Source organism: Penicillium samsonianum, assembly GCF_028829775.1.
Source record: "Penicillium samsonianum strain IBT 33392 chromosome Unknown utg000007l_segment0_segment0, whole genome shotgun sequence".
NCBI lineage: Eukaryota > Fungi > Ascomycota > Eurotiomycetes > Eurotiales > Aspergillaceae > Penicillium > Penicillium samsonianum.
Genome location: NW_026643265.1, coordinates 1501622 through 1529164, shown reverse-complemented (window position 1 = coordinate 1529164; position 27543 = coordinate 1501622). Strand labels below are relative to the sequence as shown.

Below are 27543 nucleotides of genomic sequence, written 5' to 3'. Positions count from 1 at the left end.
GGTGGAGGTTGGTTTTTTTTTCTTTTCTTTTTCCTTTTTCTTTTTTCTTTCTTTTTGCTTTCTTTTTTTCATTCGCCCTTGATTTTTTGGGGTTTAGTATCTCGTGCTTTGGTTCAAGCTGGCCTCGGGCTTTCCATATTCGGTTGCCCTCAACCCTCCGAATCTCTTGACAGTATCGTTTAGGTCTCGACTCGATGGCCCCTTCCACATCTGCGTATCATCGGCTTATATTGACAAGTTGATAAATTCTTTAGCTCTCCAATAACTGAATTCGAGCTTGGGCTACCGGGTTACCCCGGTTGTGTGACGGGCGTCGAATCTCCCCTTCTGTTTGCCAAAGCGACCCCCTCGCTTTTGGGATCTTGTCACCTGCAGGTGGACTTTGATCACTTCGATCGATTCCAGAATAGTTTCTTTTAGTTGTGTCCCACCTTCATGCGTAAATAACGCACCGCATCGTGACGCCTGTATCATTGCGACATGACATTTACCCCCTTTCTGACATCGACCTGTGAGACGTTAGAGACGACGATTTCGATGGCGCATAAGAGGAAGCGTTAGCACCGTGGCTCAATGCTGTATAGAGAGTCATTTGCCTGCACTATTCGAAACATCAGTCACTAGCAAGCGTTGCCTCATCAACTGATTCGCATTGCCCCCAAAGCTTCAACCGCGGTATATTTCCGTCAGAAATCTCGACACATAACCTTTTGGAAATCATACTCCGCAGGGCTGCTCTTTTGAAGATGAAGATGAGCCATCATGAGAAACAATTTCCGGCGTTGGCTCCAGGGCCGCCGCGCATGTTCGCTCCGCAGACGTCGACTGCTGTCAGTAGGCCAAAGAAGAACTCCACAGCTTGCCTGGCATGCAAAGCAGCAAAGAGGAAGGTGAGTTGGTGCATCAGTTGATTCCTGTTTTTCTTTTCTCTTTCTCTCTCTCTGGCTTGTCCCAAAATTTGGAACAAAATGGCTAATTGTTGCGTTCTGCTCAATATAGTGTTCTGGACCGGATGCTCCATGTAAAGCTTGTCGATCCACCAACACCGAATGTCTCTTTGACCCAACTCGAGACCTCAGACGAAAGGTTGCCGTCAAGCGGACGATCCAGGAGCTCACAAACCACAAAGATCTACTCGAGTCTTTGTTAAGCACCCTCGGGTCGGATGATCAACTCCAGTTTGACAAAGTGATGGATTTGATTCGGAACAAGGCTCCGTTTGATGATATCGCCCATGCTGTCGGAAGCCCCGCCATGACGTTCGGAGACCCCCAAGAGTTGTCGAATGCCAGCAAATTGGCGATTTTAGAGTATGGCGAGCATCCCGTAGAAACTTCGGGCAACGGCGTGAGACGACCGTCGGACCCTGGCAATAGCGCAAGCTCACCAGAAGAGATTCCAAACATGAAATCTCCGCAATTGCCAACAGTTAGCCCTTATGCTCGTCTCACACTGGAGATCCTCTGCGACATACCTCTCTTCGAGGTGCCGGCTAAACCGTGGACCAAGGTCACAGATGATGATTATCTGGTGTCACACCTAGTCTCGCTCTACTTTACCTGGGACCACCCATGCTCGCAGTTCCTTGATCAACGTATCTTCCTCGAACATATGAAACTCGGGGATCTCAGATCGGAGTTCTGCACGCCCCTTCTCGTCAATAGCATATTATCAACGGCCAGCGTATGGATCCCGCAAATACATCCACCCTGCCAAACCAATAGCTAACCCCGATAGGCCTATTCTGATAGCCCTGATGTTCTTTCCAACCCCGAGAACGTGTTCTCGCGGGGCCAGAACTTTTTTCATGAGGCACAAAGATTGTGGGAAGTCGAAGATGATGACCACGACCTGCCTAACATCCAGGCTCTCCTCTTGATGTGCAATGTGTATGTTGCCCACTGGTTTGTAGCAAACGAGTCATGTTCACAATATTGACTCCTTGCAGATTTAAATGCCAAGGACGAGTCAGGAAAAGCTGGATGATGCTTAGTCAAGCAGTTCAGCTGGCACGGGATATAGGACTCTTTGATACCCCAGCAGTGTTGAAAAAGAAGATTTTGCCAGAGATGGAACGGGTTCGCATGATCACTGCCTGGGGTGTCTTCAACATGAGCTCGTAAGCACTCCCCGTCCTCACAGAAACGAGCAATGTCTAACCAATTGGTGCAGACAAATGTCGATTGAGCTGCAGAAGATTACCCCCTTGGCTTGTTCCCCATCCGATGTCAAGCTGTGTGGCAACGAAGACTCTGACTGGACCCCATACCCTCGCTCCAACAAAATCACATATGACAAAAAGCCAGCTCATCTCCCTGAAATTAGGGAGGGACTGGCTGAGGTCACCATAATCTTAGTCGACGTCCAAAATCTCGTTTCTGAAAAAGGTCGGGGCGCCAGTTTTGTTGAGTTGTGCAACAAGGCTGAAGCCCCGTGCGATAGTTTGAGTGCCTGGCTGCAACGCTGGCCGAGCGTGCCCGAGATAGAACGAAATCCGGTCCCACAAGTCCTTCTCTTGCGGTAAGCATGACTGCCTTTCTATTGCGTTCGTCCCGATGATTGTTTCTGTGCTGATACCGCGTGAAGAATCATATGTCTCCAGGCCATCATATATCTGTTTGAGATTTTGAAAGACCCTAATCAGCCAGAACTTGTCCGACAGGCCCATTTCTTTCAGGTTAAGTATGTCGAGGAAACGGCGCAATGCCTTCATATCCATCGTCAGTCATATGGCCTCAAGCATATACCCAGCCAGATAGTCGATGCCATACAGACAGGTCTTCGGGTCTTAGTTTCTCAATTGGAAGAAAGGGACGAATCAAAAGAGGCGTTCGTTGAGCTCTGTCGGTTTGGAGCGGCTCTTAGCCACAGATTTAAGCAAACAGCCGACGTGATTCAGGAGATCAGGAAGAACGCGCTGCACCTAAGCGTCCGATTGCCACCTGAGGCTATTGCAATCTTCGATGACCCGGAACAGTGGAGGAGTCTTGAGCCCTGAAACTTAGCATGGCGCCTGTGTTTGTGACGATATGAATGCATCTACGCCGCTATTACATGAATGACATTGGAAGAGAGCTCATCCTGCTGCAGACTTGGGTGAAACAAAGGTGGAAATGCGGAGTGGAGGTATTATGACGGCAGGACTGGAACGAGGGCGTTGAGGAAAAGCTGCAATTCTTAGAAAGTCCTCACGGCAGAGTAAACACCGACACTGGCCTGCCCAGCTCTTCGGTAATAGCCAGTGCAATCTCTGCCTTCCTAGCACCCGGGTAAGAGACGAGGATGCGCAGTATTACCGTCTGCAGCCTGGAGCAAGAAAAAAAGGGGAGGGAAGAAGCGGCGACGTTGACTGAGGGGAAGGGCAGGGGCAGTCATTTGCAGAAGAGTTTTAGCCGATGACAGGCGACCAGTTGCTGGCCTCTGATCCACCGGAAGTCTTTTCCCTACAGATTTCACACCTGGCTAGTTAATGAAATCGCATATTCGAGACATATCAAATTTCTCTAGTGCTAGACTTCCCAGATTCCTCTAGAAACTATGAGAATGAGTGCTGAGTTGAACTGACCTGGTAACGTGCCATAGTTATGCACGATCACTTTTTATATCAGGACGCGGAACAGCCAGAGTAAGTCCTCCTCTTAGAATGTCTAAAGCCCGTTCCATCAGCATGTTGTACACTTCAAGGATGCTTACTCCTTCATTCTAGTTAATAAAATCCTACTTACATATATGTGTAGGTACTTGGGTACATATGTATCTAGGTAGTTGCGAAGCTATAGTTGCTAGCAATGTTGAAACTGTTCGAAGCGGAAGTAGACAGTACAAGGATTTACAGCCAAAAATGCTGACATTCTCGGTACCCTGTACTTACGCCGTGCTGAGTGCACCTTGCACAAAACCCGCACAGCTGAGTCATCTCAATGCTTATGCTCAGATAAGATAAGCACAAACACCCAAGCGAAAACCCTCAAAATTCGACTTCTTTGGCAAATCGCACACGCCGACGCTATCCCCCCCCTCCCCACCTCGCCCCTTCCGCTTCTTCACTGCCGTTTCATCTCGGCATCTTGCTGCATTTTTAACGGTTTTCTTTCCCCCTCCCACTCAACATGTCCTACGAAGACCGCGCCAATGCGCGCCCCAACTTGAACGATGAGTCCGATAATGAGGAGGAGGCTATGGTCAACGACTACCGCGAGCAGGTCAACTTCGACGATGGAATGAGCGAGCTGGACCAGACTATGTCCCACGGTGCATCGCAGACCCAAGACCTTCAGGCCCAGCTGGCCGCCGCCGCCACCCCGCTGGAATACCAGGCTACTCTCGAGACCAAATTCGCTAGCTACGACAACTACTGCAGTCTCTTCCACTATATCCTGAACTCCGATGGCCCCGTGGACTTGGAGGTTCCTAACGTAGGTGTTCCGTTCCGCCGACTGATTGTTGAACGCCATGAATGAAAAGGAAAAGCTTGGCATTCGTGAAATCAACAGGTCGATTCATCCCTCAAAAGACAATACAGAAAACTAACGATCTTTTTCTCTACAATCAGTACTACTGGGCTTGGGAAGTTATTGACGAGTTCATCTACCAATTCGAATCCTTCTGCCGTTACCGCAACCGCGTTGCTCGCACTGGATCCAGCGAGGAGGAGAGCCAGCTTCTCCGCGAGAACCCGAACACATGGGGCTGCTACTCAGTACTGAACGTGCTTTACTCTCTCATCCAGCGCTCGCAGATCAGCGAGCAATTGAACGCCACCAAGCGCGGAGAGGACCCAATGGCTGTTGCCGGCGAGTACGGCTCGCGCCCCCTGTACAAGATGCTCGGCTACTTCTCGATCATCGGACTGCTGCGCGTGCACTGTCTGCTCGGTGACTTCAGTCTTGCCCTGAAGATCCTCGACGATGTCGAGATGAACAAGAAGGCCATGTTCGCCCGTGTGATGGCCGCCCACTTCACCACCTACTACTACGTGGGCTTCTCCTACATGATGATGCGCCGTTACGGCGACGCCATCCGCATGTTCAGCCACATCCTCGTGTATGTGTCCCGGACAAAGAACTTCCAGAAGGGTGGCAACAACTACGAAGCCATCGCCAAGAAGAACGACCAGATGTACGCCCTGATCGCCATCTGTGTCGCTCTCCACCCAACCCGTCTGGATGACACCATCCACTCGGCCGTCCGCGAGAAGTACGGCGAGCAGTTCTACCGCATGCAGAAGGGTGGCCCCGAGGCCCTGCCCGTCTTCGAGGAGCTCTTCCGCTCTTCCTGCCCTAAGTTCATCAACCCCACTCCTCCCGACTTCGACAACCCAGCCTCCAACGTCGACCCCGTCGACCACCACACCGCCATCTTCATGGATGAGGTCAAGAACACCCTGTTCAACCCCACCATCCGCTCTTACCTCAAGCTCTACACTACCATGGACCTCAAGAAACTTGCAGGTTTCCTCGAGGTGTCCCCCGAGCAGCTCCGCTCGTGGCTGCTCGTTAACAAGCAGCGCAGCCGCCAGATCCGCTGGGTCGACGGTGGCCTCCTGGATGGCGAGCCTGCCATCGCCAACGATCTCGACTACGCTCTTGAGGACGACCTGATCCACGTCAGCGAGACCAAGGCCGGTCGCCGTCTCGTCGACTGGTACCTGCGTAATCTCGCTCGCGTCTACTAAGCGAGGCGCGTGTCTCATAAGTGTGCCGAGAGTTGAAAAGAAAAAAAGCGAAGAGTGGTGGGAACCTTCTGCTTACAAGAAGAGGAACGGACATGACTTGAGATGAATTTTCTTTCTTTTTCTCTGCCTACTTTGTTTTTTATTTTCCATATTATACTCATTGCTCTCCCCCTTCCCCCCCCCCCCTTCACGTTTCTTGTTTCTGTGTCATGTTTTCCTTTTTTTATTTTTCGAGTGTTCCCCGTCCATGGATCATGGAAGTTCAAGGCTTCCTGGTCCGTTCAAAATCAAGTTCAAGTTGGATTATCGCGATTTTATTTGGTGGGCGTCCGCTGTTTCATGTGTCACCCTGGTCTGCTGTCGCTGCTTCTTTGAAGGCAGATGGTTAACACAGCATGGAGAGTATTTGTGTCAGGTAGAAGAAAAACAGTTACTTGATGAAAGCATTAGATCAACGAGAAATACTCTACATATTTCAAATTTTCCATGGGCAGCATGTACAAACAAAATCTGGAGTTACTCTGGAATAGGGATCTTTGATATTTTGGATGTGAATAATAGAAACCCTAAAAACTTCAATTTCAAATGAAGATATTTTGTAATTACTAGGCGCAGACCGCATGAGAAACGTCTTCTATCTACATGTACAAGTACATCCCTTTCTAAACTGAATTATAACAATAATAGCTCTCCCGTGGCAGCTCCACCAGCCAGTTGAGGCTGATACACCTGCTGCTGATTTTGAGTCACAACGTACTGTGTCTGAGGCGCACCTCCGCCACCAGTACCATCGAGGTCCAGCGAAGCCATTTGCTGGGAGCCGATACCACTGAAGTAAGCGTCTGCTGCATCTGCTGCCTCGTTCATGTTGCTGGGGCCTGTAGTTGCGGGGTTGACGCCCGGGGCGAGGGGGAGAGAAGGAGGAGGCCCATTGTAGATTGGCGTGACGGGATCACCTGTGGTAATGATTGTGGCTAGACCGCTATTACTGGTTGAGGAAGAGGCCATGTTTGCGGAGGGTGGGTTGTATTCGAGCATGTTGCCTGTACCGTCATCGACGTGAGAGCGTTGCAAGGCAGGGCTGGGCAGGAGACGCCGAGGGCGGGCAGCGCGGAAGACCTGGTGGATGGGCTTGAGGTAGACGGTGGCTAGAGTGCCGACGTTCAGACACAGTTCCTCGAGAGTGCGTGGGTCTAGCTTTTCGCTCTCAGCTGTGATTGGGGGCTTTTGGCCCATGACAACCTGCTTGGCGGTTGCTGGGTCTGTTGACAACAAGCGCCAGTACATATAACCACGGTCACGAAGATCAGGGTCGTCTGTTTCTTCGGTGCACCATTTCAATACTTGTGGTACGAGCTGCTGGCCCTTGGTGGGGCGTTGGATGAAAAGTTTGACGGTAGCCGTGAGCAGGGCCAGCTGCACTTCGACCGTTTCGTCGTGGAATGTGGCTAGGTAATCCTGAAGGAGGCCGTCTGAGTTATCGATGCGGTCCGCATACTGGCCAATGATCCAAATGACGGCTGCCTTAGCCTCAGGCTCATCCAGATCGTCGATGTTTCGGATAACATGACTGATTATGCTTTCGTACTGGTTGGGATACTTGCGGAAGATGTTGCGAATCACCACTGTTGCCTCTTGGACAATGTATGGGATCTTAGCATCGACCAGCTCCAAGAGCGTTTCGATACACTGCTTTGCAGCAGATTCAATCTTGATTGCCAATTTGCCGATGGCTCGGACGGCCTTGCGCACAAAGTGAACGTCAATTTCAGTGGCATATCTGCGAAGGATGTCAGTACACGTTTAATACAGTCAATCTGAGAAGTTCTTACTCTCGAAGCTCTGCCAGTACGACGGAGATGTTCTCTTTTGTGGTTAGCATGAACATTAATTCCAGCTTGGTTACTTTGACGTAGATTGGGTCGTTGTAATTGCAGAAGAACACTCGGATGTCATTCCGCAAGACCTCCGGTCTCTTCTGAAGAATTAAGATAGCATTGCGCAGTGCCAGATATTGGACCTCAGGTGGCTTGGAAAGTAATGTGACGAGAGGTGGAGATAACTTCTTGCATAACGAGGTGATGTGCTTTTCGCCCGGAATGTAGTTCATGAGATAAAGAATGACACGGCATGACGTTAGGACGACGGCGGAATTTGAATGTGATAGTCGCGGGGCAACTCGCTCTGCCAGCAGAAGCGCCTCCGCGGAATCCTGGGGCACATATGCCATTAATGCCTCGAGGATGTAAGTTTGACCCCATCTGTTTGAATTGTTAACACAATGTCCCTAGATATGGAACCAAAGATTCTTACTCAGAGCAGTCTGCCAGAATTGAAACCAATTTCGAGGCACTAACATAGTCGATAGTGAGTGAAATCGATTCACTGCGGCCCCAAATGTCCACCAACGAAGCTAAGACGCTGGAAACAACAGTCGGGTTCTCATCCTTCAACATGCGGTTGAGCCTGTCGATCAGATCCGAGTTCTCAACCATCTTTTTATCGTGTTCATAGAGCTTTGCAACGCAGAAAGCAGCCGTCTTGCGGACATATGGGTCATTGTCTTGCATCAGGCGCTTGACAGGTTGGAACGTCGCTTCGACAAATTCGCGAACATGCACATATGAGATGGTTCGCAGTGCAAGCGCGCGCACAAGTGGGTTGTTATCTGTCATATCCTGTAAAGCAAAGTCAGACCAACTCGAATATTTTTTTCGCAACAGCAGGGCCATACGTCAACCAATATAGGTAGCGCCTTCAATGCGACCTCTGGTTTCATTCTCGAGTAGTTGACCAGGAATAAGAAGCACCTAGACAACGTATTAGCAAGCGAGCTCTACTCCGCATGGCACGCGATAAGCATCATTATTGAGTAGAGGGTCTGGACATACATCTTCTTGATCTCCAAGCTCGGCAGATTCATACAACCAATAACATCCGGAAACAGCGCAACCATGTCGTTGTTGCTCATGGTCATATTGGCGACAATCTTCTTAAGTGCGATCTTTTTTGCGGAATAGTTCTTGTCTTTCTTGCCGCCGCTATTGAGCTCTTGCCGTAGTTCTGCGACCTTCCCCTGTGTATTTCGCAAGCGTGAGCCATGGAACGGAGGATAAGGAGCAATACCGATGAACATGAGGGCAGATATGAGGTGGTGATCCAGAGAGATATAGGAGTAAAGCAAATAGCCTATGCCGAATGCAAGGGAGCCAAGCAAGATGCAACAGGCCCAAGTAAAGAGCTGCGAGGGGAAGTGAATGCATGGAAGTAGAATGCGGGGAAGGGGGGGAATGGTCATGATGCTAGGTGGGAGAGATCATGCAATCAAAGAACAGGCTGGGCGAGCTAACGTACCCTGGCGAATAACTTCGCATCTCCTCCAGAACTCATGGCTGCGATATGGACGAATAGCGATTAGGTACTTCTAGGCGCGATTTCTTGGAATGCGAACTTCCGCAAGCTCTCTCGTATCTGACGACCGTGCGATCAATCACAATCGAGATTGGCTGGAGGATCGTCAAAGATAAAACGAAAGTATAAGAGCGCGAAATCGAGTCCAAAGGGTCCGGGCCGTTGGGGAGTTTTGAGAGAGGAAAAGGGTGAGACCGAGGACGTGTTCACCTGTGGCGCATTCGGGATACTCGGAAACAAATTAAATCAGCGATTGGACATTGTCCTTTCCCGAATAATCGAAAAGAATTAGAAGATTAACGAAGTGGGAGATAAAAAGAGAGAGAGAGAAAGAAGGAAAGGAGAATTGAAGGCGGCGTAGCCACTGCGGAGGGAACCTCCCTACCCAGCAACTTTCCCTCCTCCACCCCCGTTATTTGATTCTTCTAAGATCATCTCCCCCCACACCACATTTACTATCTTAATTATGTCACAAGCTCGTCTACCACCACCTCCTCCTCCGCAATGGGTTGTTTCGCTGAACTCCCCGATGCCGCGCCCCTCAAAGGCCGCATCCAGCATCCCCGACCCGCCAGGCTTCTCGAGCAGTCGGGGAGGCAAGCAGGTGAGTTCCACCACAAACCATAACAACATGGAGGCGAACATACTAACATGGTACTTTTCAGCGCCAGCAACAGCAACAACAATCCACCACGAAGAAACCCGACGAGACCGATGCGCTTAAGATGAAGAAAGCGTGGGAGATCGCCATCGCCCCGTCCAAGCAGATCCCAATGAATGCCATTATGATGTACATGTCCGGCAACAGTCTTCAGATTTTTAGCATTATGATGGTCCTTATGCTGTTTAAGGGTCCCATCCAGGGTCTGATAGGTACCAATGCGGCGTTCGCCAAGTACGAAACCCCGTCGACACATTCGCGTCTGCTTGGAGTAAAGGTGGTCTACATGTTGATGCAGCTGGTATTACTGGGTTTGGGTATCTGGAAGGTTAATGCGATGGGCCTATTGCCGTAAGTCTTGCTCTCCAGCTTTGACAACGCTTATTTTGCTAACATGTGTCCAGAACTACGAGATCGGATTGGCTAGCATGGGAGTCGGAACGGCAGCCTTTGGAGCGGGCTCATTTTGCTTTCAGGTGATACGATAGGCTTGGAGTACGGGTTAAATGTTGGAAAGAGGCTGTTGGAAATGCGTCCGTGGACGATGATGTCATTTGGGACAGGTCATCATGGCAGTAATCATGCTGCTCCTTTGCCTTCTTGTATTATTGATTGAAAAGTTCTATAATCATGCATTCCTGGGGCGCAAGTTTCTAAAAGGGTATCGACAGGAAAACCGTAGTTCATGATGGTCATCGGGCGGAGGAATAACCCTTGGTCACTTCTGACTTCTTGAAGTATTCCCATCCCCAGTGTTCTTAGCTTCCTCTTTCAGACGACGCTCTTCACGCCAAACCGGCCCCTTTCGGATCACGATCAAAAGTAGCGGCGTCGTGGCCACCATCACCAACGCGATGAATGTGAAACACCAGCCCCGGCCCATGGCAGAAAGCATAGGATCGATGAGTGCTGTCGCGCCGGCTCCCAGTAAACAACGCCCGAAATTATTGGCAGCAGTAGCCTTGGCCGCTTGAGTTGGATATAGGTCTACCAGGAGTGTACTGATGGTATTGAATGCCCCTGTCAATGTCAATCCCATGAGGAACAGAATACACGTTGGCGCAGCGAGATGAACCCCATAGTTCAAGAACCAGCCAAACACGAGGACGGAGATGCTTCCTAACGCGAGAAGAGGGAATGCGATCTGAAGACGAGCTTTTTCAATAGGGAAGTCTCGCAAGTCAGTTTCGCGGTTCTTGGTTAGTGGAAAGTTCAACTGCTTTGCGAGTCGGCGGTAGTTGAAGTCCAAGAATTTGCCATTGACAACGGAAGCGATGGTCGCACCAAGGCCAAACGGAATATAGCAGAGACCGACCTGTAAATCGTCTAGCCCGTAGAGCTCGTTGAAGATAGCAGGAATGCTTGCGCTCACGTCGTAGAATCCAGCAAAAAGAATGGCATTGCAGAAGAGAATGAGACTGGTATCCTTCTGGAATACAATGGCAAGCGTCTGGAAAGGATTGGGAAACTTGAGTTTCTGCTTGGATGCAACTGTCGTAGATATGACACCTTCCTCGCGAGCCTTTCGGGACTTCAGGTAGCTGATTAGGGACATATTCCATTTTTGAGGAGGCAATGAGCCATCACCGACAATACCACGAGCAGTTTCTGGGAAGAAAACCAGAAAGGGAATCATGAAAGCCGCTGCAAAAATGGTCAGAAACCAGAAGATTGACCGCCAGCCCAAATATTGAGACAATAGACCTCCAATTACTGGTCCGACTGAAGGGCCCATGAGAGACCCTGCCGTGACGAATCCCATGTAGGAACCTCGTTGTGATGCAGTGGCAACATCGGAGACCACCCCCGATGAGAGGGCAATGGTTGTGCTGCTCCCTGCACTTTGCAAGCATCGGAGAACGAAAAGAGCTGCATAATTGTTTTGTAGGGCAAGTCCAATATTGGCTGCGATATAGATGGTGAAGCACATAATATATGCTGGTCGTCGGCCAGCTTTGTCCGCAAAGTCACCAATGAACATGGGCGACAGGCCTTGGAAAATCTGCATTCTCGTTAGCCAACCTATAAAATATATATGCCCTATACACATAGAAAGCCTTGCCATATAACTCGTCAAAGTCAGATTGATCAACGAATTTGAAACATGCAGATCTTTCGCCAAGGTATTCAAGGCGGGGAAGTAGATTTGAGAAGAGACAGGCGAGAAGAACCCAGCCCAAGAGGCCATGAAGACAATATACCTGCGCTGATTGACTGTGAAGACTGAGTAGTCGACATCAGCAAGATCCCCGCTTCTCGTTCCCGCGTTCGCATCTTGACCGGATTCCGGGTGCGAAATAGATGGTTGTTTTATTTCCTTCTCCGCCATCTAGGCTGTCAATTTCCAAACCAAACAGGTGAGTAAAAAGACATTAGAGACGCAGAGAACTTGCGACTCCCATTTTTTCTCGCTAGCACGTAAGCGGGATGGATCCATATCGCAATTTGCGGAGATAACGGCCCTGGAAGACGTGCCGAGTAGCCGAAGATGCTATACAACAGGTTGATCACTACCTTTTTACGGATTACAGCGTCTACCTAGATATAATAATCTAGAATTATCTAGCTCTAGAGTTGTGTAGATGACGAAGGATTCAAAAGAAAGAATCAACAACCTTGACTTCCCAATAGATGAATCTAAATATATGCAGTTGAAACAATATGATAGTACACAACAAAACAACACTCAACGCGCTCTGACAGCCTCTTTGCACGCCTGCAAAAAGATCTGACAGAACTCCCACACTTCTTTGTAAGTGTTATACAAGGGGGCAGGGGCAACGCGAACCACGTCGGGTTTCCTCTCGTCAATAACAACCCCATTCTCCTCTAGGCAATGCAGAACATGATCTAGCAACCCTGGCTGGAGACGTAGACTGAGCTGAGCACCTCGCTCGGCTGGGTTTGATGGCGTGATGAGGGTGAATGGTTTATCTTCCGGGGCCGCGTCTAGAGGATACTTCATCAGAAGATGTTCTAAATATCCCGTGATGTTGAGGGATTTCTGTCGAATTTCCTCCATTGTTGCCTGGTTGAAGATTTCGAGAGATGCGATGACCGCGTTAATGTCTAAAACAGAGGGATTCGACAGCTGGAATCCAGCGGCACCGGGTTGTGGCAAAAATTCTATAGTCGTCAGTCTCGCCTGTTTATAAATCAGAATCAGATCACCCACTGTTTTCCATGTTGAAACGCGTTTTGATATCTCCACCCCACCAGCCTGAGAGTCGAGGCCGGAATGTGTCGTCGCTTTCGGGCTGTTTCTCATCTACAGAGCCGTGGCGCTCATGGACAAATAGTCCTGCTATTCCACCCGGTCCGCTGTTGAGATACTTGTAATTGCACCAGGCTGCAAAATCCACATTCCAATCGTGAAGTCTCAAATCCACATTGCCGGCGGCGTGAGCACAGTCCCAGCCGATCAATATGCCTTTAGAGTGCGCGTGAGCCGTGATCCGCTCAATATCGAAATACTGCCCTGTGTAGAACTGAATAGCCGAGAGGAGGACGAGTGCGGCGCTGGAAGCGTTGTCGTCGATCACTTTGATGATTTGTTCCGTGCTCAGGGTAGGCTGATCTAGATCCTTGGGTTCGATCAAAACCATGCCGTCCTTCGGATCGAAGTTATGATGGCGGAGCTGAGACTCAACCGCATACTGAATTGCACTCGTGTTAGTACCAGAAGGTAAGTCCACAATTGGAATGCACAACTGAGAGACATACATGGTCACTGGGAAAAGCCTTGCCCTCCAGTATGATCTTATACTTATCTTTGGTCGGGCGATAAAAGCTTGCCATCAGCAGGTGCAAATTGGCAGTCAAGGTGCCCATAACTGCCACTTCACTTTGAGAGGCACCGACAACTGAGGCCATAAGCTTGGAGGCTGCGGTGTCAACATCGACAAAAGGAGGTAGCAATTGATCATCATGCGGCACAAAGTGCCCGGTCACGCCCTTCGTTGCCCAGGTTCGCAAATACTGCTCGATATATTTCTGGGTGCTACGAGGTTGGACTCCCAGTGAGTTACCACAGAAGTAGATGCACTTTTCATCAGATGCCTCATTGCCTAACGAGATGGAAGAAAGCCAAATATTAGAACGGACGCCTGGATATACAAGAGATCCTGATACGCACTCTCGTCTACTGCCAGAGTCTTCCGCTTGAGATCCTTCTTGGATGGAATGATAAACTCATCCCGGAAATTCCGAAGCGGGTCTTGAGCATCAAGAGCTTCGGCATACTCTTTCTTGTAAGCTCTGATATCCTCTGTATAGGGAAGCGGGGAGCCGCTTTTGATGTCCCGAACATGCTGTCGGGAACCCATGACAACAGACCTAGACCTCAGCTAGTTACTGGGACTGCACATGTATATTTCAGGAAGATGAGAGCTCTAGCAGATCAGAGCTTCAGCATAGAGTCATACAACGGTGGAAGGCTGATACATTTATCTGCAGTCCCCCACCATCCGCCGATCCCTTCCCGATGGGGATATTATTCTGTCCATATTCTCCGACTTTATTTGGCCAATGGCGTCACAGCTAAACTGACTAACCCACCCGATGTAATCGGAATGGGATGATTTGATATCAAGTGTTCTTCATCTCTCTGCTTTCTCTTCTTGAAGCATTTCATTCTTTCACATATCAGCCATGTCACGTCCTTTATTCTCATCGACGGCCGTCCGGCGTTTATCCCAGCCACAAACGTGCCGGCTCTTCTCAACTTTCCGACCGGCTTTGTGCCTCTCCGCATTCTCCGCCGGCGAAGTCGTTCCTCGCCGGCCAAGCGCTGTCGCAAGTAGCGCGCCTCCTCTCAAACGCTCAGCACCTCAATCCTCAACCTCTCGCTATATCCGCCAGCAACATGCATGTTTTTCTGCCTCGTCCGTCCGTCCTGCCACCAAGGTGACGCAAAACCCGAGAACCGGAGATGATGGACAATCCCTTATGATTGGTATTTCGCCACGAGCTGCGGAGGTGAGTTTCTAATGGATTTATTTGCTTTTGGTTTGCCTGCTTTTCTTTGCTCTTCTATCTGGCTTGTGCTCGGGCGGGTGGGAAGCTGTCTGGGCTGCATGGGCACCAAGTGCCGAGGGTCTGTCTCGGTGTCGGCTTGCTTTCAGCCGACATGGGATGACCCTAGGACCGCGCCTTGGGCCCTTCAGATGCTTTCCAAGTACATGCGACCATAGGGTGTGGAAAACAGGGCTTCCCGTCCGCTCAGCCGTACTTAAGCCACACGCCGGTGAGTTAGTAGTTGGGTGGGTGACCACCAGCGAATCCTCACTGTTGCATGTTTTTTTTTTCTTGTTTCGTTTTTTTGCTTCCCTTCCTTTGGGAGTTTATATTTTATTTTTGTAAATCATGAAGCTAACCCAGCGCAGCGTCTCCGCGACATCACAGACCCAACCTCCTCTCCCTCCGCCATCAAGGAAGAGAATCCATACCACCATCTTCGCATCACAGTGACCAGTGGCGGATGCCATGGTTTCCAATATATGATGTCCCTAGAGGGGGCTTCTAAAATTGATCCGGAAGAGGATACCGTGTTTGAAGGAGAAGCAGATGAAGCTTCAACAGAGTCAGCCGGCAAGGCCAAGGTCGTTATGGATGAGCCCTCGCTCGAGCTGCTGCACGGCAGCACCGTGGACTATACCACCGAGTTGATCGGGAGCCAGTTCAAGATTGTGGATAACCCCCGCGCAACAAGTAATTGCGGTTGCGGGACAAGTTTCGATGTCAGTGATTGAGCAATTTGTCCCATGGAGGGATAGGAGAGATGATGTTTACTATATTCATCCTTTTCTTCCATTATTTTATGTACATCATACTGCATTCTGCACACTGGAAAGATAGATAATCACATGCTATACCCCTCTTCTCTTACATTGGTCAGACTATCAACATCGTCGATTTACGACAGGGAGTCACGCGATTCGTTTCAACGGGGCGACCAAAGCCTTGATAGTATTTTCTACGGGAAAGGAATGATACATGCCGCTCAAAATCATGAGTACTGGTTACAGCTTTCCGTCGAGTGGTACCTATATAATCTTAGTCTTATACATCCATAGATGTACCGGCAGCCCGCTACAGTGGACCTCCCAAATATTTCCCCCAAACTATTGCACTCGCATCAGTCGGGAGTAAAAAAAGGGCAAAGGGACGACCTATATGTAACAACCCTTCGATATGCTTTTGGATGTTCTTTTTGGATGTCTTTTCTGATGTCCTCTTAGATAAAAAGCATACTCTGTGCAGACGACTTTTCTATGTATAATCTTTGATAAGTAGCCCATCAGATAATATATAATTTTTAGCTCTTGTTTGTCTCTGTTTAGTCGTGTATGAGAGTGATATGAACTCATGGTAAATCGTTTCTAAAAGTATGCGGGAGAGTAGAAGAAGATTGTCACATGGAAATAGAACTATAACATGAGGTCTATTATACATGATAGCAGATATGGTGGCCTGCTTGTTAGAAAGAGTGACCATGTCCATGTTTACGATGGTGATGGGCAGCATGTTCGCGTTTTGTAACTATGTTTAACGGGGTCGGTTGGTGCTGGGCCTTGTTCGTTAGTGATGAGGTTCTTATAGGAAACGCAGGGGTAGACCGAGCAAAGTAGATGTCAATAAGACGGGGAAGGAAAGAGGCAAAAGATGAAAAAGAGAAAGGAGAGCTTACCTGAGTGATTGATGAAGAAGAGACAATCTGAGATGAGGCAAGGGCCTCTCCACAAATTCCCGATACAAAATGGGGATTATTCATTTGGGATAACGGCTTCTGACGGTATAGTTGACATTCTTGCCCCGATGTGGAATACAGCCAGGCAAGACATGAAGATATACCGGCACACTTTCCAGCACAAGCAGGGGCATTGGGCACCTCATATGAAAAGGTCAAAGGTGCATGACTGAAGAAAGAGATGGTATTATCTCTAACTGATTCTGTGCAGGCCGAAGAGGAAGGCGAGATAGTTGCTGCTGCCTGAAGGGCAAACAAAGCACTGAGGCTCAGAAAATTGAACATCATGGTTGGATATAGGGTATCCAGCGAAGACGCTGTATCTGATAGCACACTTGGGGTAACTACATGTAGGTACTCCGTACATAGGTGGAATATATATCAGCCTGGAGCGTCAAGACTTGGTAGATAAGGAATAATCTGCTAAATCTGGAAGGAGTCACCGAGGTCTATTTCCACAACAGCAGCACGCTATGGAAATGAATTCAAGACAAAAGACAACTCCTAAACCCTGTACGGAGTACTGGGGCCAACAAGGTGACGCTAAATAGCGCTAAATAGCGCTACCGTGGTGCCGACATAGAAGCGATCATTAGCCTCGTGTAGGGGGAAATTTCGCTTACACCAATTGGGACAACACCGACGCTTACACCACCAATTGGGACCACACCGACGCTAATAGTTAACTACCCTCATCTGAATCTTTAGACAATGCTTTTCTGGGTTGGTGTCTCCAGTCGGTTTGAATGTAGGCGTCGCTATAAAACACATGAACTGCTAATGTTACATCGACAGAACTGCTAGCTATAACGCTAGATCCTTGGGCTGAAGTAGTGTTTAATTTCGTCTGGTGGCCATTTTCTTTTATCTTGTTTTATAATATTATGATTTATTTCTTTTGTATTACACAAAGTCTAGGCACGGAAGTCTCCGGATTAAGCGTCATGAGTACAGTAGATTCCCTACCTAGATGTAGATGACTCGTCTTTTTGGCCCCTATCGCATAGATGATTTCCCATGACTTGATGTGTTTCGCTCGGAAATTAAGGAGATTCGGCCCCAACCCCAGTTGATTCAGTAGCATCAGTAGGTGAATCGTAAGGAAGCAACGCACTAAGGTGGTATCCCTCGCTTTTCTCGGCAGCTTCTTTTGCACGTTGGTGATCACGTCGAAACTCTTCACGCAGACGCTGTGCCTCCTTAGTAGACATCGGCCACCATTTCGTCTGCTCCATCACAAGATGCACCAATTCCGGAGGCAAACGGGTGTCCAAGTTCGATGCATGCCGCGCCGCGGCAGCCCACCAGTCATGCTGCTGCGGGGGCACATTTTGCGTCGAACAAATTCGATAATGAGGGTCAACCAACCGGAGCTTAATAATAGTCAAGTGACCAGGCTGATGTGGATTCACTAGGCTGAATGGCTCCTCTTTTGAACGGAGGGTATTAGGCCAACTCAGAAGACGGCCCTCAATCATCGGAACAGAACCGAAGGTGTGCACTCCCCGGGGAGGGGTTTCCTCGAATGATTCCCAATAGTCAACATCTAGAACCGCTGACATTGCGTCTGGCTGTTTACATTCCAACTCGCTTGCGTGCACCTTGTCCTCATGCTGGAACGCCACCCGGGCTGGTGTGATGTTTTCCGCTTCAACCACATACATAGTTGTGGCCACAATATGTTCGTTCCGTAGACCTTCGGTGTGGAAATACGCCTCTCCTTTGTAGCTCGGACTCTCCGGGGTTAGGTCAATGCGCGAAATCTGTACTATCACCTGTAGTCCATCTTTCTGGAACTTGTCCTCTAGGCACACTGGAACGTAGTCGTGGTGTAACGGATCCGGGAACTTGCCTATTCTCTGTGGAACGATCGCTCGACCGGTGAACTGGCCTTTCTTCCATTGCTCGTAGGAAAATGAGACCCCGGGCTCGGGATGATCAAACCAGGCCCGACGGATGCGTTTGGACCTCGCGATCCTGCTGACTCGCCGCGGATCTTCCCAATCCTTAGTGGTAAGTGATTCTAGCAAATTGGCAGGCAGCATTGGTAGACGTCTCGCTTGCTTCCATACGGGTGGCTCTGGACCCAAAACATACTCGCGGACCTGATCACACTTCTCCTGCCATTCCTGCTCCGAATCACATAAGTCACTCCAATGGAGCATAGGAGATAGGTTTTCAAAAACTTCATGTTTCTCTTGATAGTTTTCAATATGGCAACCGTAGGTAAGGATACGTGGCGGATGACGACCGCGTGCCTCTCCGTAGAACAAGATCTCATTCCAGGAAGGGATAGAACAAGAAATGAGTCGTTCTAAGTGCGCATATAAATTTTGGTTGTGATGCGGGTGTAGATTATTGACGTAAGAGGTGATGCGAACATCTGGTGTGTCATTAGGCGTGGATGTGGTTGGGGAAGCAAATTCTACCTCACATGGCAGCCACTGAAACCGATTAGACCAGCAGCTTTGTGGCCCTCCATTGCTGCGGGATACCTCACGAGGCCGCCAACGCATTTGATCAAGGGGATGGACCGGCAACTCTTTCGCGGGTTGTCCGGTCAAAAGCCAGGGGTCATGAAGGGATACCCGTCCACCTTCGACCAACACCGGGGACCGGTCGTAAACAAGAGGGAACTCGGATGGATCTACCAGGGGAGAGTCGTGACTGGCTTGCGTTCCTAACTGGGATACCTCTGTCTGGATATCCTTCTGCAGCAGTGGCACATTAGCCTGGCATACAGCAGAAGAGCTATCAAACACTAGGAGGCGGCCGGTTTCTTGCCAGGCCTGCGCCTTGTCTCGTAGCTCTGCGATGCACCAATCCCAGGCTGGTGCGCTGATAAGAAACTCTTCAGTTGCTACTGCCTCTTGGCGCCATTGCGCGAGCCGAGTCTCATCCGTATCTAGTAGCGCTTGGTCCCATCCGGGTTGTTCCGTGATATGTTGCATCACTCGGAGCATGGCCATCTCGCGCATTGTCAACCGCGGCGAATGGCGATATTCGACTAGCCCATGAGCAAAGCGGGTCTTGGGGGGAGCTCATAGTTCAAGGGAATGGAGCCAAATCCAGGGATCTGGAGTGGACCATCGGTGTTGTTGAGGCTTGACATTGGGGCTCTCATGTATTAAATGTATTGAAAGCTAAGAAGATAAGCCCTGGAGATATAGTGCAAGCAAGCAAGTCTAACCCAATAGGGTCTCCACCCCTGACCTTTCCTAATCGAGTTATATCGCCGTGCGGGGTAACATCCATGGATGTGAGTGGACTAGACGGCCTCAATAATCTTATATTATACACATTACTATCTTAACGATATTACACAGTAAATCACAAAGCCACGTCCAAATCTAAGCTACCCAATCGCTCTGCAGCTTTCAACACTCCCCAATGAATCGGACTGCGTGCGGATGCTCTGCAGAATCAACGTATGTTCCCGGAATTGGGTTGGGATATTGGGATTCCCAGTCATATGCCGGGCAAAATCCTCAAATCCTTCCAAAAAACCTTGCTGTGATCCTCCGTACTTCGAAGCGGTTTCCACCGCTGATTGTTGCCAATCGATGTCCTGGAATGAGACCAACTCATTCTCCAACCCAACAGTTTTCTCCACAATCACCAATTTTGCAAACTCCGCAGTAAAGAATTTCTTCTTATCTTGGAGGCTGTCAGTCTCGCGCTCTGCCTGAACATACACTAGCGCTTTCTTGGCTCGTTCAAGAAGATCTCCCGCCAGAACAGTCGGGTGGTTGTCACGCGCGTTGATGAGGATCTCGGTCGTCCTAAAGAGGACTTCACTGTGCCGTTGCTTGCCGCCTGAAACCAAATTATCGGCGACATATCTATTATATTTCCATCTAGTCATCGCAGTGGCCAGTTCTTTCAAATCTCCTGGCCTAGTTGTTGTCGCTCCTAGCTTGCTGTCCTCGGGTGGTAGCTCGTTGTCCTTGGGTAGGACCGCGGCATCAAAATCGCTCTCGATGCTTCTGATGAACTCCAAGAAGGTACAGACAGTACCAGACGTTGGGCTGCACTTAACACCTAGGGTGCGAAGATCTCCATTGATGGCGACGTCGGCCAAATAACCGTAATAGAAGTAAATCGCTTCATAGTTGTGCGCGAGTTGGGAGCCGCCCGTCACTGCAACAGCAATGCGGGGGAAAATGGCAAAGATCCAAAGAAAGGCAAGCGAGGCTCTCATTTTGGTGGGGTTGAGATGTAGATATAGAGATGAGTATGTTTTCGAGAATCAATGATGATCGATAATGAAGAAGATGTCAAGAGTGACAAAAGTGGATGGTTAGTGTTGGATATTCCACTTCACTCGGCCTAATATATAGTTAAAATGTGCGAGGAGGGATACTATCGCAATCAAAACCAAATTAGCTCGCATCAAAAAAACGGGGGTGTCGCTTCCAAGGTTCGATAGTCTTTCTTAGTATGTCTTAGCGAGGCTTGGTTAGTATATGGATCCTTCGGAGAGAATACGCAATTTCCCCAGGAGTGAAGCTATATTAGCGTCTCCATTCGTGCTTAGACCACGGAAGACACTAAGAGTGGCCCGTTGATATTGGTGGCGGTGACAGAGATACCAGATATTACGACTTACCTAGGTATGGCTATCCATTACCTATGTAGTTTTGTCATTTTCCATTCATCCAGGTACACCTGGGCAGCATTTAAAGACCACCTGCCCTCCTATCGGTGACTAGCTAAATGCCTACCCTCGATTCACCTTCAGTCTTTCATTGATCACATTTCATTTCTTCTTCTTCTTCTTTCACGGGGTTTCCCTTTATCTTCCGTCTATCTTTTTCTATACTTTCATTCATTCGTTTATAAATGCGGCTGTTCTGTATTTTAATTACTGCGACATGCATCCTACTTCGCCAAGTCCAGGCGAGGGCAGTGTTTGCACATTTCATGGTATGTAATATCCTTCTTTTTTGGCAGTAATCCAATTGAGTGAGTAGTCGAGCTAACTTTCTAGGTTTCCAACACAGCCGGTTATAAAGTCTCTGACTGGGAAGACCATATGACTGAGGCTATCCACGCACACATCGATGCGTTTGCCCTGAATATCGCCAACGGCGAGAGCACCACCGAGAGCTCTCTAGGCAATGCTTTTCTGGCTGCTCAAAATATCGGGTTCCGATTGTTTTTCTCGTTTGATTATGCGGGAAACGGGGCCTGGGATAAAAGCGACGTAATCAGCCTCCTCAATTCTTATGGCGGAAGCTCTCTGACCTACTGGCATTATAACGACCAACCTCTGTGCTCGACCTTTGAAGGTCCTGGCAACGCTGCCGACTGGGCGGACATTAAGAAACAGACAAACTGTTTCTTTGTGCCAGATTGGTCTTCACTCGGGGCCAAAGTGGCTATGGAACAGGCTAATGGAGTAGCTGATGGTCTCTTCAGCTGGGCTGCCTGGCCATACGGTGACTCTGACATGGATACCTACGGCGATGCCTCGTACCAACAATACCTCGCTGGAAAGCCCTATATGATGCCCGTCTCCCCCTGGTTCTTTACAAATATGCCTGGCTATAATAAAAACTGGCTATGGCGAGGAGACGACTTGTGGTATGACCGCTGGCAGCAAGTACTATTTCTCGCACCCGAGTTTGTGGAGATCATTTCGTGGAATGACTACGGCGAATCTCACTACATTGGGCCCACCTATGATAGTCACAACGACCTGGCAGCGGCTAGCTACGTGGCGTTTGGCCAGGGATATGGCGAGTCGCCGTACAACTACGTGGAGACTTATGACCATAGCGGATGGCGGGCATTCTTGCCCTTCCTCATCGATACCTACAAAAAGAACGCTACAACTATCACGGAGGAGGGTGTTTCCGCATGGTACCGTCTGAATGCTGCCGGGGCATGTGGATCCGACGGTGGCACTACAGGAAACACAGTGTCTCAGCTCCAGCTCGAGTACAAGCCTAAAGATATCCCCCAGGATAAAATTTTCTACTCTGCTCTACTTGGCTCGGCCGCCGAGGTTGTGGTCACGGTCGGAGGAGTCAACCTAGGTGCCGCTTGGACGCATACTCCTAGTGGAAATGCGGGAATCTATCACGGCAGTGTCGCATTTACTGGGCACTCCGGCGGTGTCACGATCACTATCACTCGATCTGGGACTACTGTGGTCTCTCTTGGAGGCCAGATGATCTCGAGCGGATGTTCTAGTTCTTTGGAAATCGAAAACTGGAACGCATGGGTGGGCAGTGAAATGGCCGGAAACTCGATCTCAGTCAAGCCAGCTTCACTGGCTAACCAGGTCTGCATCGAAGGCTGGGGCAAGGGCAACTTTAAAGGTCTATGCGAATTTACCTGTAGCTTAGGATATTGTCCAGTGGGAGCCTGTGTGTGCTCAAAAATGGGTCCGCAACCGACCTTGCCCAAAGCTACGGGGATCCAGGGGTATCCTGTTGCCGGCGAGAGCGCCAGCTATAGTGGTCTCTGCTCATTTGCTTGTAACTACGGCGGTTGCATTGAGGGTGTTTGTGGCACGGTCGAAGTTGCGCTCACCGTACCCACCGTCTCGCCCTTCACTCCAGATACATGTACAGCGGGAACTGGTTCCGGCTCTTTTGCCGGTCTGTGCAGCTACGCTTGTGATGTGGGCTATTGTCCTATCCATAGCTGTACTTGCACGGCCACCGGTCCATTGAACCTGCCCCATGCAGCTAACAGCAGCATCATCGGCAGATCCACTGTTGGGGGCGATAGCGGGCTCTGCAACTTTGCCTGTGAGCGAGACTACTGCCCATCTCCTGTCTGTGTAAACAACAAGAAAGCTACAAGCGGTAACTGCGAGGACGACGACGGCTCCGACCCAGAATGCGAGTCGGTTACTATCTGTGATTTCACCAAGTCTTACGCCACACTTGATGCCCTTGAAGCCGCTATTGACGAAGTCGATCCCGCGTGCATTGGCTTCCACACGCTAGACGGGTTGCGGGCAGAGCTCAATCAGATGCTGAGCAATTACTCGGATATCACCGGGTCTTACGACTCCAAATTCAACGACTACGTCAAGTATGTCAAGGAGACCATCAACAGCCAGCTGAAGGACTTCATGAGATCCGAAAGCCCTTACGGACCTGGCAACCAGTTCTTTCAGTGCACTTTTAGCCACCTTGGAGTGAACAACACAGTGAGCTCCTGTCCAGGGGATATCGGCATCTCGGGCGGCACCTTCACAGTCTACTACGAGCTGATAGACGCGGACGGATTCTACAGCGCTGTTTCCGATAAGTACGGCATTGAAAAAGACTGGATAGATTTTGGTGAGACCAGCCTGGATCTGGATTGTACTCCAGCAATGTTCAAGGATGGCTGCGAGGAGCTGCATAGCAAGTACGAAGGATTCCCAGTCAAGGGACCGGACAGCGATATCACTGTGACCAATCCCAAAGACATCATGACTCAGGCAATGCCCAATATCCAAAATCTCACCGAGACAATCAGTGTGGCAAAGATCGAGCTGGCATTGGGGTCGTGGATGGGATCGACGGACGACGTGGTGCAGACGCTGTCCATGGCCGTGTTTCTGCTGAGCCAAGCGGTCACCAATATGCAGGCGGTTGTTGACGTGGCAGATGATTACGACGCTGCTAAAAAGAAGGAGCTGATCAATAATATCCTGATGGGGGTACTCTTGGTGATTCCCTTCCTAGGCGAGTTGGATTTGGTGGCAGATGCCTTCACGGGGTTAGCGCGGGTTATCACGATGATTGGTGATGCTGGCATCGGTGCCACCACAATATATTCTATTGTTGAAGATCCCAAGATGGCACCGCTCATCATTCTAGAGACTTTGATGTTCAGTGGCATGCGAGACCCGGACAGTTTCAAATCCATGGGCACTGCTAGGAGGGATATGACCAAGAATGATGTGAAGGGGTTGGGTGCCGAGATTGAAGCGTTGGACAATCAGTTCCAGGGGATTGTTTCCAAGTGCCGGGCTAAGTAGTGGCATGTATATTACTTGTTTATATTATGAAAAATGCCAAATTGGGGTTTGATGATATCAGCGCGTTTCTCGAAGAGACAGTCAAAGGCCCAGATGATCAAGGTATCGTTGATGAGGCACACAACATATTTGCCGACTTGGTCAGAGCTAAAAATTCATAGGTCGTCTTTTGCTGCTTCAGAACAGAATCATAGAGCGCCCTTGTTCGGTAACCTTCCAGTTGCGGCGTAGCAGTAACTAATACAGAATTGGGATGGTTTCAACCCTAACCCTCAGTATTCCGCCTCGCCAAGGATCATGACAATATCCATCCACAGAGCATCAAGCAAGCTACCGGTATTCCAGCTACTGGTGACATATTGCACAGGACGAGTGGAGTGAATCTCAGGTCTGAGATGGCAGTTGGTAGCGTGGCTCCTACCAGTGAGATCGAGTTAAAGACTTCAAAAACGAGTATCAAAAAGACATGGCAACACTATATAAGCGGGACTTATTAGCTGAGGTGTACATATAGTCTTCAATCACTTGCCTCGCCTATACGGCAGGTACGTAGGTACATGTATCCATTATTTTGGGAGAAAAAAACCTCTGTGCAAGCAAGGAGCCCTTGGAATAAAAGCAGGGACTTCCACCTAGCCAGCCAAAGGAACTTCCCCTTGTCAACACACCTCTCTGCTACCTTTGTTTCTCGTGTCTGCTGTCAGTTTTTGTTACTTTTGCCTCCTCCCAAACCATACGGAGGTTGACTGTCGCCGTTGAGGGCGTTGGCGGCCCTCAATATGATGTGATGTGCCTGCTCTCCTCAGGGAAAGGCTGGATGTGGTTACTGCAGACCAAACGCAATTCCCACTGCGCCTTTCGAGGCGAAAAAGGCAGAAAAGGGTATGTCATGTTGTTGTCGATGATATATTACTCAAGAGTTCTCCTTCGCTCTCACTTTATTTTTTTTCGTGTTGCTGTGCTCTGTCGCTGTGATTCTGCACAGAAAAAAGGCTAACACATACACACCCGAAACTGCCGCCAATGAGGGTGCGTCTATATCCCGAACAATTCTCCGGGATGAGCGAACAAAGTGCTGACATTGTGTGCTCAGCAGCCGCCTCCAACAGTACTGCTCCCCCCGCCGCCAACACCACCTCCTCCTCCTCCCCCAGGCCTCCCCACCGGCCAACACCAGCGGCCCCGTCGCCATTGAGGCACAAGCCTATAGCATAGTGATAGGTAAGTTGTTCCTGATACAGACTGTTGAGGTCAGTGTTGTCCCCACGGCAGCAGATTATAATGAGTGTTGAATAGGGCCCGCTACCACCACCACCTAGGTCTCGCCGGCTATGCAATGATGTCCAGTCATGGCACATCAATTCCAATGTAGGCAATGTCCACGGTGACCACATCGCCAAGCTAGTCATTATCATCACTGCTACTCGCCAGCCGGTATGGCGAGTGGACATGGAGGTATGGACGGAGGAACCTTGCCTAGGTAGGCAACAGACCCGAGGTCTCCCTGAGACCAGTCTCCGACCAACTCAGAGAATCAGCTACCAAGATGGCAAGTCTATGGTGTGCCTATGGTGCTCAGCTTCGAAAGCATCTTCCGTAGACCACCTGATGAGCACGAAGGGGACATTGTCTTGGACGCGTGTATGCTGGGAGCTATTTGCCAAGAAACATCTTGTATGACTACCGTAGCTTGTTGCTAGAGCATATGACCAAATTTATCAAGAACTTTCAACTCGTTCTATTTTTATCATTGCTTCCTTATTTTTTTTTCTCTGTATCCTACTTTTTCATTGCTTAATGGATATTCAGCGTGTACCTTTTTTATTATTATCATGTATTGCGATATGTATGCCCTGTAATAGCCCTTTCTAGACAGTTGATGGGTCCTCCTAGGCTTGAACACTGGGGCCCTCCTTAGGGCCTTATGTAGCTAACAAGCCATATCTCCAGGGCTTAGACCTCCTCACTAGGTAAATGCGCAATCAATCAAATATTCAACAACCGGGAATGTTCAAAGTTATGCATCAGGTTTTTGATCCAAGATTATGTATGATACCTACACCTGGGCACTATCACCTTTTCCTATATCAATGATACCATATTTTATCCTTTTGAGACTGGCGAGGTTTTCTTTTCTACTCATTTAAAGAACCTAACATGGCTGAAACACAAGCTCAGCCTCATGCATTTCTCATGTCCCTCGTTCAATAAGCCAAAGATCTTGAGCCTGACTTCCCTTCTCCTGACGACTTCTAGAGGCTTGGAGTTCAAGCATTCCAAGTACCTTGGCCCTCGAAAATAACGAAGGTCTTCAATTCGACCCGTGCTTCTTTCGACCACACCCAGATAAACCGTTTCAGAAAGATCTAATTTACATTTTGGCCTTGGAAGATTCTCCAGAGAACAAAAACTACACCCCCACTTTGAAGGATTATATAAAGGATGCCCTAACTAAGCATTCCCCTAAAAACGCTCCAATAATTGGGAGAATGGAATACGACCAATTCTCACATCCTCCGCTAGAGCGTGATCCCATACATACATGCTGAGGATGTAGAGGGTGTTATTGAGTCTCACATCCAGGCGGGAAGATACGGACCGCATAAATGGTTCATACTTGCAGACCTCAGAGACGATGAGCAAGAATGTTGGGAGTAAGTAGATAGTCAAGTATTGAATTATACATATGCACCTAACGATTCGTAGCCCGGGCCGGAGAGAAGACGACCCTCATACCTACGAGAGGTTTGAAGATCCAAAACCGTGGCGAGTGATCAATCATTACCGATACACCAGTCGTCCTCTTAAGCCACATTCAATCACGTCGTGTCTCGCTCAAATTTGGCCTGATACAAGCCAGGACCTCACTACCCACGAGCTGAGAGCCATTGTGAACATGATGCTTATTCGAGTGAACCACAAACCGTTCCGCAGATGTCATATCCATCCAGTAAGCGATTTTCCATGTTTCACGTGATAACTTTCTAAGACTATATAGATTCTGGTTCTTTCTTATATGGGCGATCATAATGGGAGAATCATTCAGGCTTCGTACGACGGAA

General features: G+C 49.2%; 11 protein-coding genes across 11 annotated transcripts; 5 read left to right on the top strand and 6 right to left on the bottom strand.

Annotated features, from left to right (window-relative positions):
* The first annotated feature begins 91 nt into the window (after positions 1-91).
* N7471_011414 (putative C6 transcription factor) lies at positions 92-3456 on the top strand. The gene is made up of 6 exons (XM_057284133.1): positions 92-890; positions 1000-1683; positions 1738-1889; positions 1949-2119; positions 2173-2520; positions 2587-3456. The coding sequence occupies exons 1-6, from the start codon at positions 747-749 to the stop codon at positions 2996-2998; spliced, it is 1911 nt and encodes a 636-aa protein (XP_057130399.1). The 5' UTR covers positions 92-746; the 3' UTR covers positions 2999-3456.
* Positions 3457-3993: 537 nt separating this feature from the next.
* Positions 3994-6147, top strand: N7471_011413 (putative eukaryotic translation initiation factor 3 subunit EifCl). The gene is made up of 2 exons (XM_057284132.1): positions 3994-4415; positions 4553-6147. The coding sequence occupies exons 1-2, from the start codon at positions 4110-4112 to the stop codon at positions 5672-5674; spliced, it is 1428 nt and encodes a 475-aa protein (XP_057130398.1). The 5' UTR covers positions 3994-4109; the 3' UTR covers positions 5675-6147.
* A 199-nt stretch (positions 6148-6346) lies between these two features.
* Positions 6347-9064, bottom strand: N7471_011412 (putative AP-2 adaptor complex subunit beta; the record flags this gene model as incomplete). Its single annotated transcript, XM_057284131.1, has 6 exons — positions 6347-7454; positions 7507-7935; positions 7988-8352; positions 8409-8484; positions 8566-8750; positions 9029-9064. The coding sequence occupies 6 exons, from the start codon at positions 9062-9064 to the stop codon at positions 6347-6349; spliced, it is 2199 nt and encodes a 732-aa protein (XP_057130397.1).
* Positions 9065-9551: 487 nt separating this feature from the next.
* N7471_011411 (ER membrane protein complex subunit 4) lies at positions 9552-10226 on the top strand (the record flags this gene model as incomplete). The annotated part of the gene is made up of 3 exons (XM_057284130.1): positions 9552-9689; positions 9751-10097; positions 10151-10226. 3 exons carry the CDS (start codon positions 9552-9554, stop codon positions 10224-10226), a joined length of 561 nt encoding a protein of 186 aa, XP_057130396.1.
* Positions 10227-10464: 238 nt separating this feature from the next.
* N7471_011410 (MFS transporter) lies at positions 10465-12075 on the bottom strand (the record flags this gene model as incomplete). The annotated part of the gene is made up of 2 exons (XM_057284129.1): positions 10465-11748; positions 11809-12075. 2 exons carry the CDS (start codon positions 12073-12075, stop codon positions 10465-10467), a joined length of 1551 nt encoding a protein of 516 aa, XP_057130395.1.
* A 357-nt stretch (positions 12076-12432) lies between these two features.
* Positions 12433-14071, bottom strand: bna5-1 (kynureninase; the record flags this gene model as incomplete). The annotated part of the gene is made up of 4 exons (XM_057284128.1): positions 12433-12872; positions 12922-13402; positions 13470-13813; positions 13882-14071. The coding sequence occupies 4 exons, from the start codon at positions 14069-14071 to the stop codon at positions 12433-12435; spliced, it is 1455 nt and encodes a 484-aa protein (XP_057130394.1).
* A 325-nt stretch (positions 14072-14396) lies between these two features.
* Positions 14397-15496, top strand: N7471_011408 (HesB/IscA family protein; the record flags this gene model as incomplete). Its single annotated transcript, XM_057284127.1, has 2 exons — positions 14397-14723; positions 15131-15496. The coding sequence occupies 2 exons, from the start codon at positions 14397-14399 to the stop codon at positions 15494-15496; spliced, it is 693 nt and encodes a 230-aa protein (XP_057130393.1).
* Positions 15497-17537: 2041 nt separating this feature from the next.
* Positions 17538-19472, bottom strand: N7471_011407 (DUF4246 domain-containing protein; the record flags this gene model as incomplete). Its single annotated transcript, XM_057284126.1, has 1 exon — positions 17538-19472. One exon carries the CDS (start codon positions 19470-19472, stop codon positions 17538-17540), a length of 1935 nt encoding a protein of 644 aa, XP_057130392.1.
* Positions 19473-19849: 377 nt separating this feature from the next.
* Positions 19850-20695, bottom strand: N7471_011406 (uncharacterized protein; the record flags this gene model as incomplete). The annotated part of the gene is made up of 1 exon (XM_057284125.1): positions 19850-20695. The coding sequence occupies one exon, from the start codon at positions 20693-20695 to the stop codon at positions 19850-19852; it is 846 nt and encodes a 281-aa protein (XP_057130391.1).
* A 722-nt stretch (positions 20696-21417) lies between these two features.
* N7471_011405 (glycoside hydrolase family 71 protein) lies at positions 21418-24481 on the top strand (the record flags this gene model as incomplete). The annotated part of the gene is made up of 2 exons (XM_057284124.1): positions 21418-21420; positions 21485-24481. The coding sequence occupies 2 exons, from the start codon at positions 21418-21420 to the stop codon at positions 24479-24481; spliced, it is 3000 nt and encodes a 999-aa protein (XP_057130390.1).
* A 913-nt stretch (positions 24482-25394) lies between these two features.
* Positions 25395-25932, bottom strand: N7471_011404 (uncharacterized protein; the record flags this gene model as incomplete). Its single annotated transcript, XM_057284123.1, has 2 exons — positions 25395-25458; positions 25490-25932. The coding sequence occupies 2 exons, from the start codon at positions 25930-25932 to the stop codon at positions 25395-25397; spliced, it is 507 nt and encodes a 168-aa protein (XP_057130389.1).
* Between the last annotated feature and the right edge of the window lie 1611 nt (positions 25933-27543).